This window comes from Ixodes scapularis, unplaced genomic scaffold (genome assembly GCF_016920785.2).
Source record: "Ixodes scapularis isolate PalLabHiFi unplaced genomic scaffold, ASM1692078v2 PGA_scaffold6__148_contigs__length_123643588, whole genome shotgun sequence".
In the NCBI taxonomy this organism is placed as follows: domain Eukaryota; kingdom Metazoa; phylum Arthropoda; class Arachnida; order Ixodida; family Ixodidae; genus Ixodes; species Ixodes scapularis.
In genome coordinates, this window is record NW_024609881.1 from 44790282 (window position 1) to 44807802 (window position 17521).

At 43.9% G+C, this 17521-nt stretch overlaps 1 protein-coding gene across 1 annotated transcript in view; it reads left to right on the forward strand.

Moving 5' to 3' along the window:
* LOC115314377 (zinc finger protein 431-like) overlaps positions 1–17158 on the forward strand; it is a 30481-nt gene extending 13323 nt beyond the window's left edge. Inside the window, exon 3 of the mRNA XM_040208180.2 lies at positions 12920–17158. Within this exon, the coding sequence (XP_040064114.1) occupies positions 12920–15321 (2402 nt within the window). The 3' untranslated portion in view covers positions 15322–17158. The remainder of the gene's footprint in view (positions 1–12919) is intronic.
* Positions 17159–17521: the final 363 nt, after the last annotated feature.

Here is a 17521-nt window from a genome sequence, read left to right on the forward strand (position 1 = left end):
CTGATTACACAAGAGTGAGTTCAACAAGGTCATCAATTTTGGACCTAATTTTTATATCGGCACGCTTGAAATCGTTTCTTTCTGGCTGTGAAACTATCGAGGGCCCTTCGGATCATAAAATAGTACTTGCGTCTTTTGAAATGGACCCAAATATGCATAGTTACTCGCAAAAGATGGTTCTAAATTTTGGGGCTGCCGAGAATGTCAGTGTGCTCGATTGATTGTCTTGACAAGTCATTGGTTGGCTTTACATTTCTTTTCCTGGGTTTCTTTACGGGTACCATGACTAAGCAATGCCTCGAGCGGTTTATTCCAAAGTGTAATAAAAAGAGTAGGAACCAAAACTCTGGATACACAGGGAAAAAATACGTTCAAAAAGAAAACTCAAAACGGAAGCGAGCGCCTTCGCATGGTTCGAATATCGTAGATAAATCATGCATTCAACGTGTGAGTCCGAAATTAAAACGGCTAGTAAAGGATATTAAACAGAACTAAAGAGAGATTTTACAATGTAATACTTAAAAGATTTTTCAGTGAGGCACCAGACAAGTTTTGGCGGTATGTTAACCCTTCGGTCAAATCGCGTCAAATCAAAACAAGAAAAAGCCCCGGGCCCGACGGAAACCCAAATGAGTTTTTCAATAGGTACACAGTTTTGGTCTCTAAATTAAAGCACTGCACGGGCCGGAATTTCTATGCCCGGCCCGACCCAACCCGCTAGAGGCGTGGCCCGGTTCAATCCCGACCAATTATTTTTAAATATAAGTCTGAGCCCGGCCAGAGCCCGACAGATTATATACATGAGCCCGAAAAAATTTGCGGGCTTTAACCTAAAAACTGTTTAAGCATAAAGCCAGTCTATTTTATCTACATTTCTTTTAAACTTGGACAGTGTTTTTTTTTTGATGCAATAAATGTTGTGATCTAGACCATGTATTTTCGAGAATATGGACGAAATATGCAGTTCATAAGTGATTTGAGAACACAAAAAGTGGCCGATATTTTATTTCTGCATTTCTTGAAGAGATATTGGAGTTTTCGTTGTTCAACTCGTTTCACAGAGAACTTTCTTCTCTGCATGTTTTTGTATAGAAACAATTAGAATCACGCTAGTGCATCTTCAAAATACTGTATGGCCTAAAATTATCTATAGTTAGCTTATATTTGGTGCCATAGTAAGGCACCAAATATAAGCTAACTTTGCACAAATTAGGTTATATTTGACTTTCCACAAAGTGCAAAGTCAAGCTGACATTGTTTCTGTATATTTTTTAGTTTGAAAGGCAGAGCAAAAGACACTCATCTTGTACCCTGTGACTGAAGAGCCATTTTGCTGGTGGATCTATACGTTCCTTTTATCCACGTTAAAACTTTCCAAATTCAAAAGGTTTTTTATTATTTTTTTTTTAACAGCGCCGAAGTGATTTTGCGTTTCACTTGTTTGTTTTCATTGAACCTAAAACATCAATGAGCACTTTTTTGTTTTCAACAATTTAAAATTTGCCACACGCGACGGCCCGGGCACGGCCTGACAAAAATTTTGTTCAAGCCGGAGGCCGGCCCGGGCCCGAGAAAATGCGTGCTACCCAGTCCGAGCCCGGCCTGCGGGCAGGGCTGGACTCAAACCTTTGGGCTGGCGTGGGCACGTGCAGTGCTCTACTCCAAATATCCATGATTTTCCAGTCATCCATCCAGAATATTTCCTTTCCTAGTACTTGGAAACGCGCGAAAGTGGTTCCTATCCACAAAGGTGGCAGTATGTCTGACGTGAGCACCCATCGTCCCATTTCGCTTGTTAGTACATGTTCGAAGCTGCTTGAACATATTGTATCTAAATATTTCATGAATTATCCTGAAGATTATGAGTTATTGTTCTGCTCCCAGCATGGCTTTTGGAAGGACTTTCCACCACAACCCTAACTTATCGAAACTGTACATGACCTCTCGTATACAGTTAATTGTCGCAGTCAAACTGATATAGTATTTTTGGACTTTGCGAAAGCGTTTGACAAAGTGTCGCACTCTAAGCTGTCACTAAAAAATATTAACGCCATTTTTAAAAATCCAGTCATCTCGCAGTGGTTTTCATTGTACCTTTCTTCTAGGGAACAGTTTGTCAAAGTTTAGGGGCATAAGTCTATTTTTTCACCGGTATCTTTAGCGGTTCCCCAGGGTAGTGTTTTGGGTCCCCGTTTGTTTGTAGTATTCATGAATGATCTGCATAACGACATAACCATTCCAATCAGGCAGGGATGGGCAGTATTTCAAATACTTGTACTTGAAATACGTATTTTAAATACTTTGTGTATTTTGCATTTGTATTTAATTACAAATTGGGTAATGTATTTGACGTGTGTCTTTAAATACTAAAATGTGGGTATTTCAAGTACAATTGTAATTAAATATAATTTTGTGGGCGAAAATACATCCCTCAAATTTATTGTCATTGTCCAGAGCAGGAAGAAAACTACGTTCTGCACTGAATGCAGTGTCTCTCAGTCAAGCGTAAGTGCTTAGTGACTTTGTGATTACGGTGCTAGTCCAGGGCAAGAATAGTGACGAAATGGACGTTCACTGGCAGACTGGCTAAATTAGTGCCTGTGACAACTAGTGATGCTTTCCAGCCCAATTTCCATCCATATTTTTGCCTGGAACATTCTAAATGCGTGGGTCCTCCAGATTTTCGTAACTGGTGCAAGTTGCAACAATAAAAAATTCTCTAAAAAATTCGCTGCGCGTCTTAGTAGTCTCGGTTCTTTGTCGGTGTATACCAAAATATAATAGACTAAAAAAAGCTGCTTGAAGCTCTGTACTTTTTTCACCTATTACGTCCAAGCTGATTACATTTTTTTGTGATTATATTTCTATTACGTTACTAGAGCCTCGCACACTAACTCCCGAGTGTGCAATGCAAAACTAAAATGAGATACCGAGAAACCCGTTGCAGGTGCCCTGAAGTCGCTGACGGAAATTTTGAGGAATGTATTTGGAAAAGTATTTGGGAGGAGACCAAATACATTTGGTTGTATTTTTATCTTGTACTTAAATGCATTTTTATAAATGTAATTAATTATATTTGTAATTAAATACATTTTTGATGAAGTATTTTGTATTTGTATTTTGATACATATTTGCATGTATTTTGCCCATCCCTGCAATCAGGCTTTTTGCAGATGACTATGATATACCCTAAGATAGAAACTTCAGATGACCAGGACGAACTAAATCGTAATCTACAAAAAAATTCAACAATGGTGTGATAATTGGCAGATGGAGTTAAATCTTGAAAAATCAGTCTTCATGTCAGTATCTAGAAAAAAATATTTTAGCACTCAGCTCTCACATTGTCGGCGTCGGGCTTGCAAGAGTGAAAGAGCATAAGTAGCTAGGTTTATTATTTACATCTGACCTACGTTGGAATACCCACATTAATAAAGTCTGCCTCAAGGCCAACAAAGCACTATGTTGTCTCATGCGAAACCTTGCTAGTGCAACTCCGGAAATAAAAAGCCTGACGTGTACGGCCCTGGTAAGACCGATTATTGAGTATGCGAAAATTGTGTGGGATCCACATACTCCAATTTCCATAAACTCGAAAAAAATTCAGTGCTTTTTCTCCTACAAAACTATGTGAACTCGCAAACCTCCCAACTTTGGATTTGAGGACCGAGTATGAAAGGTTGAAATTCCTTTTCCATATTATACATAACTGTATAAAGATCAACAACTCGGTTTACTTCGAAATCAGAACTAACGAATCCTCAAGGCATCGCCATCGCACGTTCATTCGTAATCAATCTGTACGAAATGATAATTTTAAATTCACTTTTTTCCTAGAACCATCAGAGTGGAATGTGCTGTTCGATTCTGGTGTTTTGTCAACATCCCTTATAACTTTTAGAAAATATAAATGAGATTGTTGAATGTGACACTCATGAAAAGCCTGAATTTTACAAATACAGACCAAGTTTCTGCTTTCTTTTGAAATGTTCATACTTGTGCTGCTTTCTGTTTTGTAGCTTTTTCTTGTGTGCTTTTAAGTGTGAGAGCAGTTTTGTGCAATCCACTGTCTAGGTTAATTGTTTTTTGTATAGTGGTTACTTTTATCTTTTTATTTTTGTATACTTGAAGGCAAACGTTCGGCAGCCCTCTGCCTGGTTAGGAATAGACATGGAGCGAAAGTAGGGACTCTAGCCAAAATAGTTTATTAAATTTTTGGTTAGAGTCCCTATTTTTCGCTCCATATTTTTGTATACCCACTCCTGTATTAGCCCAATGGGGTGACAGTATCAATAAATGAAATGAAGATGAAAATAACAAGCAGAAATCGCCTGCTAGAATGGCTAAAAACACAGCCAAAAGACACGGCGAAAGAAGTGGCAGTACGAACAAGAAACCTCCTTCGAGACGGAGATGACATCAAGGCACAATGCTTGAAAAACAGCCAACACGCTGAATGCCCGCTCAGAAGCTGGTGGTAGCATTTCACCAGCTTGTTCACTCACCGCCACAACACGGAGGCCGTTCAGGAAGCAACATGAGCTGGTGCACCCACTTATTTCCCATTCACCAAATGATTAAGGGGAGACGCGGGTCTTAAAATGGTAAAAAAACGCGAAATTTCACGTTGTCAAAATTCACATATTTGGATTAATTGTAGTCTAAGGTACCTGCCTGCAAAGTTTCAATGTCGAATTCAATGTCTAAGCATGAAAGAAATGATATTTACGATGTCCCCGCAGAGCCCTAACACAGCGAGTTCAATGAAAACAAGTGGAACTTTGCGCCCCGCGCGTTTCGCGATCGCTCGTCGGATCGCGGCCATCTTGGTCCTGTTGGAAAGCCGCTTATTTTCCCCACGTCCCCATGCCATTCGTTATCGCGACAACATCGGGAAACGTCCGCATTCCGCGGGTTTTGAAGGCCCCAATTGCGATCGCTCATTGGCCGTCTAGCAAGGTGCCCGTACGTCAGAGCACGCGCGGCGCTTAGCGCCCCTGCTATTGGCCTAAACGCGCCCCTCCGCTCTTTTTCTCCTTTCCTCCTTTCCGTTCCCGCGCTGGCGAGAGGTGCGTCGTCTGCTCCTGGGCCCGTCTCCGCCCGTCTAGGCCTGTCTGCTTTGTTTCTTCCGTTACCGAGCGCACGTTTTAGTTCCCGTTTGCGCGCTTGCGTTGAACATTGTTGGTTCGCTTTCCTACGAAGTCGCGCGTGTTTTGTTTTGTTTCGCTTCGAGTTCTCGAGATGCCGGACGACGCTTGGTTGAAATCGAGCACGCGGCAAGCGTTCGGAAGGAAGAGGAAGCGACCGTGGAACAAGAAGCCGAAGCTGTCTGCTGCAAGTGCGCCACCGCGATCGGCACCGCCGGATGCCTTGGATCCTCCGGAAACATCAGCCGGAGACATCGCGACTCCATGCAGCAGCGGCAGTTTGTCGAGCTTTGCGAGCGCGGTTCGTGTCGACACCGCATACTACTCCACGGCCGAGCAGGCGCAACGAGTCGCACGATCGGACGAATGCAAGCGTGCGCTATCGGAAAAGTCGGCGACCCAGCGCAAATTCGACCTTCTCGGCGTCACCACAGGAGGCCAGACGCGCGACGCTGGGACACAGTTCATTCTAGTGGACATGAAAGCTCTCAACGACCTCTTCGCGCAGGCGAAGTGCGGAAGCTGCGGTGCGGGAACCCTGACACTAAGCAAGGCCACGGACAAAGAGTATGGCTTGGCAGTCAAGCTTCTGCTCGTCTGTGCCACATGCGAGTTCGAGAAGAAGCAGTTTTCTTCACCAAGAGTTGCCGGAACGGCGAAGATCACTCCTTTCGAAGTGAACATGAGGGCAATGAAGGGAATTCAGTCAATTGGGAAAGGAGTCACTGCCCTCGCAGACTTCTGTGCGTCCATGAACTTGTCACACCGCGGCCTGCATCACAAGACCTCTCAGGGACACCTGAAGACCCATGTGCAAGCCTGCGAAAAGTCAGCAAGCGCAAGTGAAGCTGCCAGCTCAGAAGTTGTCAAGAGACTGTATGCAGACTTCTTGAACCCTGTCGGCAACATCGACGTGATCTTTGACGGATCTTGGATGACGAGAGGACGCAGCTCCCACATTGGTGTGGGCTGCATTGTCGAGCTGTATTCCGGCCTAGTTCTTGACCATGTGGTGTACTCCAACTTTTGCCTTGGGTGTGCCCTGGGACCGGAGCCGGAGGAAGAGGGGTACGGCGACTGGTATGCAGCCCACGAGTGCCAGAGGAACATAGATTGCAATTCAGGTCGGATGGAAGTGGAGGCTGCATTGACCATGTTTCAAAGATCCCTGGCCAAGCACGGACTGAGGTACACCACAGTTCTCTCGGATGGAGATAGCCGAACCTTTCATGCGTTGACCGAGGCAAAAGTCTACGGCTTCGTCAAGGTCGAGAAAAAGGACTGCATCAATCATGTGCACAAGCGGATGGGGGCTGCGTTGCGTAACCTCCTTGAGAAAAAGAAGGCCCAGGGTGAAGCACTCGGCGGAAAGGGCAGACTGACGCAGGACCGAATCAAGAAGATTCAAAACTACTACAGCTATGCCCTTAGGAGCAACAGTAACGATGTGCCAGGGATGAAGAGGGCAGTGGAAGCCACCCTCTTGCACATGACGTCTACAGACAGTGCCCCAGACCACAGCAAGTGCCCCGACGGAGCTGAGTCGTGGTGCAAATTCAACAGAGCCCTGGCAAATGGCGAGTGTCCACCTGCGCACAAGAACCCTCTTCCAGATTGTGTGCGGTCCGCCCTCGAGCCAGTGTTTGCAAGGCTCAGTGATGAAAACCTGCTGGCACGGTGCAGGGAAGGCAAGACGCAAAATGCCAGCGAGAGCCTGCATTCGGTCATCTGGACGCAAACCTCGAAGAATGCCAATGCCTCCCTGGACAGCGTCAAGAGGGCTGCTGCTGAAGCTGTTGCCGTCTACAATCAGGGCAGGCGGGCAATGAGCGAGTCCGTTGCTGCGAGCCTGGGCTATTCTGCCGGTGACTGCCTCGTACGCCGCAGCATGGAGAAGGACAATCTGCGTTTGTGTAAGGCCAACGCTGCCCACCAGAGCAGCAGCAATGCAAAACAGAGGTTCTCCAGGCAACACCGGACTGGAACAGCTGGGTACTACAGTCCTGGACAGCTGTGAGGGGGCTCCCCTTTCGAGTGCTACATGAACAAAGGCCCTTTTCAGGGCCAAACAAAATCTGCTTTCGGAACGTGCAACCCTTAGTGCCTCCTCCCGTTGTCCCTTATAGAGTCTACTCATTCTTTTATAACTTTATTTTACATTGCAGACATTATTTCTCAGTTTTATATTATTTTTTAAAGGTTCTTGTGAACGGATCGCAGAATTTTTCATCTCAATTTGTTCAGATAGAACTATGCTTCATATTGCTGAACATTATTGCATGAGATCCCTTACTCAATTTTATGCAATGAGTGTTAAAACTTCAACTGCAATTTTCTCAGCTTCGCATTTTTCGTCTACATGCCTAGCCTTACGGTTGTTTTCATGAGATTATTCTTCAAGGATTTCTATAAACTTTATACCGTTGGATTCAGAAAGAAGTGAACTGCAGGGTGATGCTATTTTTGTATGACAGTATGGGCCCGAAATTTTATTATTAGTGATAATGTGACCTCGTTAGGCTTTGTAAATAGTGTACTTGACCTAATTAGACTAGTTTTATACAATGATCTATCTTTACAAAAATATAAATAGCATCATCTTGCATGGCAGGTCTTCAGCTACAAATCCATATCACTTATGCAAAAAAATTTGTATTAGAAAGTTCCTTAATGAGTCGTAAGAAATGACCTAATTAAGCTTCATTATTTTCTTCGTAACTCAAAAAGTAATTGAGATATTGCAGAACTAATTGAATATTTGAAAAGAGGAAGCCAAAACACATATACACACTGATTTTCATTATAATCCATTAATAAACAAAAAAGTCGATTTTAGAACCAGTGTCTTGCCTTAAAAAAGACTCAATTGATTTTCTACAACTTTGTTAAATGCCTCCCATGTAAATAGCCAAGTTTCCAATGCATTGCCGCATAGGGACACAACTTTTGGCGCAAAGGCCAAATGGTCAATTGGGCTTATTCTTGGCCTGATGCGATCTACGTCAAGGGTCTCAAACTCATTTGAGTGTGGGGGCCATATGGTTGGCCCCAAAGAATTGAGGGTCAACATAAGGTGGAATTGGAAGGGGGGGGGAAAGATTTTAAAAAGAAGTAACTTCATTCTCTCTGCTTCTTTTGAACTCGCAGTTTTGCCAGCAATGTCTTGAACTTTAATTTGTTTATAGGTCCACTTTGGGCCATTACCTGTTGTGATAACAAGTTACATTGGCATTGCCACACCAATGTGCTGGCATTTTTTAATAGAACAATTCGCTCCGAAATTAGGCAAGCTTAGTATTTCTAAAAAATATATATATACTCTCAGTTGGACCTCGATTTTACAAATTTCCCGATTTCACGAACGAATTCCAATTCCCCGCGCAGCCTATGCGCGAGGTCTCTTTTTATAATTAGTTGGTCCCGGTGACTTCTTTAAATTGAGGTTCAATTGTATATACTGTGAAATCCCGTAAGGATGCCCACCAAAAATGAAAAGATAAATGGTGAAAAACATCTTTGTGGATGCCGCAGCAAAACTTTATTAAAAATTAGTGATAAGCACTGGGGCACCCGCTACAAACCACGAGACGCGTGCACTGATACCGCAGATCGCGGACACGGCAAATTCGCGTTTCACGATGCGATAAACATGCGGGAATTCGCTACAAACTCCTGCGTCACGGGAAGGGATACCGCAAGTGGTCGACGCAGCAGATTTGCATTTCACGGTGCGATGGATTCGCGGAAACCTGCCGAAAACTCGCATCTCACGGAAACGGATACCGCAGATCACGGATGCAGCAGATTCAAATTTCATGATGCAATAAAGACGCGGGAACCCGCTACAATCTTGCCTGTCACAGAAGCCCATATCACGCGTGCAGATCGTGGCCAAAAATGTGGGAATACGCTACAAACTCGCATGTGACAAAAACAGAAACCGCAGATCGCGGACGCAACAGAATCGCATTTCACGATGCAACATACACGCGGAAACAACTCGCGCGTTCGATATTGCACGTGCAAATTGCGGGCAAAATTACGGGAATCCGCTACGAACTCGGGAACGGATATTGCGAATGCAGCACATTTGCATTTCACGATGCTTTATACACGTGGGAACAACTCACGTGTTACGGGAGCCGATATCATGCGCGCAGGTCGCAGACAAAAATGCAGGTTCCCGCTTTGAACTCTCTTTTCGTATGCACTGTTTCCGCAGATCGCGCCGTTGATGCGCGATTCCCGTCGGACATCGCTTAAAGTCTAATGGGAATCGGGGAGTGGACAATGTTTCGGAATTTTTATGTTACAGATATTTAGCGAGAAAAACTGGATGAGCAATCTCTCGGGGAGGGCGCCCTTACGGGATTTTATTGTATAAATTTTCGTATGGCAGTTTCTGCTTTCCTCACAATTTTATTAGCAGCATTCTCAGAAAATATTTGTATTTTAATGGTGATATTTTCTGAAGGCGTGAATGGTTGAGATTGCCATATAGGTGATTAATACGGTAAAAAGCTGAAAAGAAAAAAAAATTAACCCAAGGCAAATTAAAACTATAAGAGCAGAACTATTAGCGGAAAACAAACAGCGCAAGGACAAGGACAGAGTAGAAGGCGGTAGACACACACAGCGCTGACTTACAACTGAGCTTTATTGGCACTGACAGCCTGTATAAATACACAATTTGCCCGGCCCAAAAGCCAAGAAAAGAAACACAAGAGGAGGACTACACGTGTTCCTAGAGTCATCTGCAAACGCCATTGCTCTCCGATCTGAGTAGAAAAATACACTCCTTTTCTGTCAAGGCAAGTGACGGGGCACTAACACACTCAGAGCCCGATTGTCCAATGGCGCGGGCTTCTATAATCTCACGTGTCAGTTTATCTTTTTGTTTTCTGATGACCGTGCATCGTTCAAAAAACGGAGTACATCCGCAATCACGGCAATGCACCCCAAGGTGCCCCGACACAACCTGAGACACATAACGATGCTCTCTTAAACGCTCATTAAGACAACGTCCTGTCTGCCCTATGTATCTCCGGCCACAGGACAGGGGAATAGAGTAGACAACACCCGCAACGCATGTAACAAACTGGCTTTGGTGCTTCTTGGTGCACACCTGTCTCTCTATTACATGAGAGTTCACTCTTTTGCACATCATAGATAGCTTGTCTGGAGCCGAAAAGACCACGTGAACACCAGCTCGGCGTCCCACTTTTTTCAGATTATGGGATATTTTGTGTAGGTACGGTAGTACTGTGATGTTCCTGTTTTTCCTGTTAACATGTTCAGCATTCTCAATCCGTCTTCTCTTTAGTAGAGTTTCTGCGACTGCCGTTAAGAGGCGCAACGGGTAGCCCGCGGCCGTGAGCCTCGCTACTTGATTCTTAAAGCTATCCTTGACTAAGTGAAAGCAGGACTTATTAAGGGCGTTCTTAAGGCAAATGTTGATGATTCCCCTTTTTACCAGTTTAGAGTGGGCAGACGAAAACGACAGGAGGGGTTTATTACTCCTTGGTTCATAAAGCCAGCCGGTGTGTGTGGGGAGACACTGCAGCCTAAGGCCTAAAAATCTTATAGAACCGTTTACTGGCCGATCGGGAACTGGCCTGTTTGAGTTGCGTTTTCTTTTTTCTGAGCGGTCACGTGCCATTTTCTATGGTTTACAGAGAATCACCAAAGATAATCAAAGTTGTGGGTTTTCAAAGGGACACGCTTCTGGTAACTTTCTCTACATTTCTTCTTCCCCAGTCCAGTTTTGGTTTCGAGCACTTCCGGTTTTGTACTTTCAAAAATATATGACGCTGTAGCAAAATATTGTTTGGGTTGTCTTCTGACACCGTAATAGATCGTCTGGAAAAACAATAATAATTTTTGGGGTGTGTCAGTGTTCCTTTAGGACTCCTGTTCTGGCCTGAACTAGAGTTCCTGTATAGGCTCCCTGCAGGTGCCAGAGTTGTGCGTTCATTCCCGTAGTGCCGTCTTTTCTCCACGCCATTTGGAGCCTGCTCCTGATGTGACGGAATTCGGCGAATAGCGGTGCTGCACGTTCAAGGCACACAGCGTGCTCAAAAGTAGAGGAATGTACACTGGGACGCGTGCAACGTCTACTTTCCTGCACAGCATTTGAGTCTGCTCCTCATGTGATCGGATCTCAGTGAATAGTGGTGCGGCTGCACTTGGAAAGCAGACGCGCAACTCTGGCTTCTGTAGGGAACCTATACAGGAACTCTAGCCTGATCCAGCTAAGTTCTCCTGGAATTATCGCCTTGGCAATGTGTGCCCATGGTTACCGGACTGGTTTTCAACCAAAACATGGTTGCCCCTAAATGTGCATAGACGAAAGAGGCCGGACAAACTAGAAAGTGGGTGCAGATGATGAACCTGAAGAACATAATGGAAGGGAAGAAAATGTTGCACATTTGGGTGTAAAACACAGTTAAATTTAGCCAATCTTCGGTGCCATGGTCATGCCTTCCGAACGAAGTGCCACCAACAGCAGACAGTAAAACTCTCGGTGAATTCTGTAACCCAAGGTCTTAACTGATCTCTTTTCTTTTATTAGTGGACTCTTGTGTGTCTGTAATAATAAGACAAACCTGAATGTATTTACCCAGTTTCTTTCCAAAACAAGATGTCCGTAGACTGCACTGCGAGTTTTAATATTCACTAGGCAGAGTTGCATAAGGAGGGATGGGCCCCCAAACGGTCTATATTGTAGGGTGTTTATATTAGCAGGACAGGACTGTATCACATGTTGAAATTCTTTTACTGTTAACTTCAAGCAAAACTTTCAGTCTGACTGGCCATAATAAGTCATTTACTATTAGAGAACGACATATTTTACAATCTCCAGAAATATTGTTTTCGTTCCACTTTCTGAATAATTAGGTATCCAGCCCCCCAAAAGTAGTTGGACCCAGATTTATAATCCAAAGTTATAGTAAGTTACAGGTCAAGAAGGTAGCGGAAAATGTTCCTCAGAGGGATTCATATATCCCTCCGCCACCTTCGCATCCCATAGCGTCCTATCGTTGCCGTGACGTCGTGGCCAACGCGGGAGAGGGTTTTGGCTTGTTGTGAATATTTGCTTTATCTTTCGAATTTGACTTAGCGTTGTGCAAGCCAGAAGAGGGAGATTAGAATTTTCCCTTTCCGATGGAAACAAAAAAGACTGAGGGGTTAGGTTCCCCCTCCGATGGATACAAAGGCCACTTTTAGGGGCTCGGTTCCCTCCCCGATGAATACAAAGGTTGCTTTCTTAAAAAGTGGGGGTCGGAGACAAGTTGGCATCACTCTGTAGACATTATCAATTCATTGAAGCGGAACAAGGGGCATTTCCAGGGAACTATTCTTTCGACTGCGGATGGATTTCAAACGGACGCATCACGCTTATGGGAGGAGCTTCTCCTACCTTCTTCACTTGTAACCGACTATAGTGAGTTAAATCATTTTCTTGTGACAAAAAAGATTTCAAACCAAAAAACCCTTTTAAAGTGTCAAGATATGTAAAGTAGGAATAAGAAATCAAGGTAATAAAATACATATATAAATCTTTTTAGGGATTTTTGTTTTCAAGATTAGTGACTTCCCTTAATGGTTCCAGTTGCATTTGAGTGCTTCCGTGAATCGAATTTTAAAGCGCAGCAAAATATTAAACTGTGTAGCAGCAGCAAGAATGCATTAATGACTACTCTTTTCCAAACTAAGTGGCTGTCTTGGTTGTGCTTTTCTTGTGTCAATATACACATGGTCTTTTCTTCTAGGTGATGGAGCCACATTTTGGGGGGAGACCAGCTGCCCCCTGAAAGTTGCCGAGGGCATCTGGTTCAGATGCTGTTCCTGCACTTATGTCACCAAAGATCAGCATGTAATTGTGAACCACCTGGCTGCTCATGGTGATGAACAAGCCAAGTGCCAGCATCCTCCCATGTCTGACTCCAAGTCCCAAATGATCGACAACACTCAAAAGCACAAGAGTGAAAAGCCATTTAAGTGCAAGCTTTGCCCCAAAGCCTTTGCTGAAAATTCCAATCTGCAAAGCCATAATCAAATGCACACAGGTGAAAAACCATTTAGGTGCAGCTGGTGCCCCAAAGCCTTTGCATACAATTCCAATCTGCAAATCCATAATCGAACACACACAGGTGAAAAGCCATTTAAGTGCAAGCAGTGCCCCCAATCCTTTGCTAAAACATACCATTTGAAAAATCATAATCGAATGCACACTGGTGAAAAGCCATTTAAGTGCAAGCAGTGCCTGAAAGCCTTTGCTCACAGTTCCAATCTGCAAAGACATAATCGAACGCACACTGGTGAAAAGCCATTTAAGTGCAAGCAGTGTCCCGAAGCCTTTGCTGACAATTCCAATCTGCAAAGCCATAATCGAACGCACACGGGTGAAAAGCCATTCAAGTGCAAGCAGTGCCCCAAAGCCTTTGGTGAATATTCCAGTCTGCAAAGTCATAATCGAACGCACACAGGTGAAAAGCCATTTAAGTGCAAGCAGTGCCCCAAAGCCTTTGCTGACAATTCCAATCTGCAAAGCCATAATCGAACGCACACGGGTGAAAAGCCATTCAAGTGCAAGCAGTGCCCCAAAGCCTTTGGTGAATATTCCAGTCTGCAAAGTCATAATCGAACGCACACAGGTGAAAAGCCATTTAAGTGCAAGCAGTGCCCCAAAACCTTTGCTGACAATTCTAATCTGCAAAGCCATAATCGAACGCACACGGGTGAAAAGCCATTCAAGTGCAAGCAGTGCCCCAAAGCCTTTGGTGAATATTCCAGTCTGCAAAGTCATAATCGAACGCACACAGGTGAAAAGCCATTTAAGTGCAAGCAGTGCCCCAAAGCCTTTGCTGACAATTCCAATCTGCAAAGCCATAATCGAACGCACACGGGTGAAAAGCCATTCAAGTGCAAGCAGTGCCCCAAAGCCTTTGGTAAATATTCCAGTCTGCAAAATCATAATCGAACGCACACAGGTGAAAAGCCATTTAAGTGCAAGCAGTGCCTGAAAGCCTTTGCTCACAGTTTCAATCTGCAAAGACATAATCGAACGCACACGGGTGAAAAGCCATTTCAGTGCAAGCAGTGTCCCAAAGCCTTTGCGGACAATTCCAATCTGCAAAGCCATAATCGAACGCACACGGGTGAAAAGCCATTCAAGTGCAAGCAGTGCCCCAAGGCCTTTGGTGAATGTTCCAGTCTGCAAAGTCATAATCGAATGCACACTGGTGAAAAGCCATTTAAGTGCAAGCAGTGCCTGAAAGCCTTTGCTCACAGTTTCAATCTGCAAAGACATAATCGAACGCACACCGGTGAAAAGCCATTTAAGTGCAAGCAGTGCCCCAAGGCCTTTGGTGAATGTTCTAGTCTGCAAAGTCATAATCGAATGCACACTGGTGAAAAGCCATTTAAGTGCAAGCAGTGCCTGAAAGCCTTTGCTTACAGTTTCAATCTGCAAAGACATAATCGAATGCACAACGGTGAAAAGCCATTTAAGTGCAAGCAGTGTCCCAAAGCCTTTGCTGACAATTCCCATCTGCAAAGCCATAATCGAACGCACACGGGTGAAAAGCCATTCAAGTGCAAGCAGTGTCCCAAAGCCTTTGGTGAATATTCCAGTCTGCAAAGTCATAATCGAACGCACACAGGTGAAAAGCCATTTAAGTGCAAGCAGTGCCCCAAGGCCTTTGCTGGCAATTCCAATCTGCAAAGCCATAATCGAACACACACGGGTGAAAAGCCATTCAAGTGCAAGCAGTGCCCCAAAGCCTTTGGTGAATATTCCAGTCTGCAAAGTCATAATCGAACGCACACAGGTGAAAAGCCATTTAAGTGCAAGCAGTGCCCCAAAGCCTTTGCTGACAATTCCAATCTGCAAAGCCATAATCGAACGCACACGGGTGAAAAGCCATTCAAGTGCAAGCAGTGCCCCAAAGCCTTTGGTGAATATTCCAGTCTGCAAAGCCATAATCGAACGCACACGGGTGAAAAGCCATTCAAGTGCATGCAGTGCCCCAAAGCCTTTGGTGAATATTCCAGTCTGCAAAGTCATAATCGAAGGCACACGGGTGAAAAGCCATTTAAGTGCAAGCAGTGCCCCAAAGCCTTTTCTCTTAGTAGTAATCTGCTCCGTCATCATCAAACACACAGTGTTTAAAATCCTTACAAGGGCAAAGAATGCCTGAGAGCTTTGCTCAGAATAGGAGTTTACCCACCAGAACATGCACACATGCAGAATGCCTTGTGGTTGACCCGTAAGATAAGCATGCCCCCTGTGTAATCATCTAACTCATGCGCAGAACTTTATGCCATTTCAATCGAAGTATGCATATACCCGAGTTGAACATAGGTCCCAAAGGCTTTGCTTATTTTTTAAGTTCGCCACACTGAAGCCTTTATGCGCAATAAGCCTCACAAATTCCTGCGGTTTCCCAGGACGTTGTCTATCCTATCTTACCTTATCGGGCACATGCTCACCCATGAGGTTCACAAACCTTAAGAGCATTTGCGTAAAACCTGAACAAAGTGGGCCTTTCAAGTGCCAGCAATTTCCGAGAAACTTGTATTGGAATTCCCTCTTCGTTGGCCGTATAGACTGCAGACAGAGCCAGACTATTTGACCTTGCTCTGGAGCCTCTTGTCCAAATGCCACTGTTTGTCATCACTCTAATGTATTGGACAGTAGTAAATGATTCATCTCCAACTGTGATCTAGAAGCTGGGTCAATAAATATGCGACATTGTTTAATGTTTCTCAGAGCAGCTACTCTGTTCTGCACCTGAATGTACATTGGGTCATGCTCTAGCTCTTGTTCCAAAGTCCCTTGAACTCGCTCGAGGTGTGCTCTTTGAGGCGAGGTCTAATAGGTTTGAAAAAATGTCTTTATAGTTTTCCCTTTATACTACTATCTACGAGGAAGATAGAATGTAACAAAAGTTAATGTGTAACCAGAATTTAATCTTGTTTATTAAAAAGTAAAAAGATTGGCAGTTTAAACGTTTTGTATTGTTTCTTTCAGCGGCTGCCGATTTTGGTACTGAAGTAACGGCTCGTTGACACCCCTGAGACTGCTTACGACGGGATAGGCTAAAAACCGGTTTTAAGCCTCTTGTGAGGGCTTACGGCATTTTGCATTTCTGTGCAGACGGTAGGCAGCAGTCACAAGAGGCTTGAAAGCCGGTCTTGTCTCAGTTGGTCGTATTGAAACGCAAGTGTGTGAACGGGCCTTAAGTAGTGTGAAGTAACTTTTTCCTAGATTTTTCTTTTGATGTCCTGTATTGTGGGAAGACCTCATTCTAGCAGTTCCCTCGGTGGGGGGCTGATCGCCACACGTGTGTGTGCACCACATCATTTCCTGCTACCGGTTGGGACATCGCTAGTTGAATATCCTTCGCACTGCCCAGCAGGTTTTGCTATAAATTAGCACTGTGCCCACTCTGAAAACAGTGTAGTGCCCCTTCAGGACTGCATTGACTCAAGTTTTTATAAAATTTGGAACTCATGTGCTTATACTCTGTTTTTGCCTTCCTTCTTTGCATGGCATCTTTGCAATCATGTGTTTATATGGCATCTACTTTGAGATGTAGGTGTCCTTATATGTTGGAAAATTCCTCTTGCTTGTTTTTGTGTAACACAGGTTAATAGTTTGTTTCTCTGCTTCGCTCATGGCTAACATTCTTATATTTTTTATTAGAATGAGGACGGTCGGTGAAGCCAAGTTTCAATTAATACTAACTCAGCCATGAATTTGATTAATTACAGGGTCCTTTGAATTGTTGCTCAGTGTGTGTTTATTTTTGCATTGTGTAATTAATTTAAAAGCATATCTTTATTGCAATGATTTTTTTTCTTTTCACTCTTGCGTTTGGCTTTAACAAAATCTGTGGATGATAAATATGTAATCAGACTTTTGTTTACCCTCAAGGCCCGAGGGTAAATATTAATACAAATTTATTTAAAAATATAAATAAATAAATGAATAAATAAGCATCTGCTGTGCTGTTATCCTTTTGTCTGCCATTGCATACCTTAGCTGAAGCAAACGTCCCACAGGCAGAGTAGCTCTTCAGAAATTTCGTGCTTTGCCATCCTGCTTGATGCTGGGATCTCTGTAGCAGTTCAGAGAGTGGTGGCTTCTGGTATCTGTTCTGACAATAACCCAATCCCTGCTCTCCAGCTGGCTTATGCAGGAGATGACATCATGTTCTTTTCTATTGTTTAATACATGTGAAGGCATGGCACTGGAATCTCGGATGGTATGAAAAGAGACTTGGGAGTCTAGGAGAAATTCGGACTGATTTTATTGGGCTGACACTCCTCAGCACAGGCATCCTCGTCAATGCAAATTGTTAAACGAC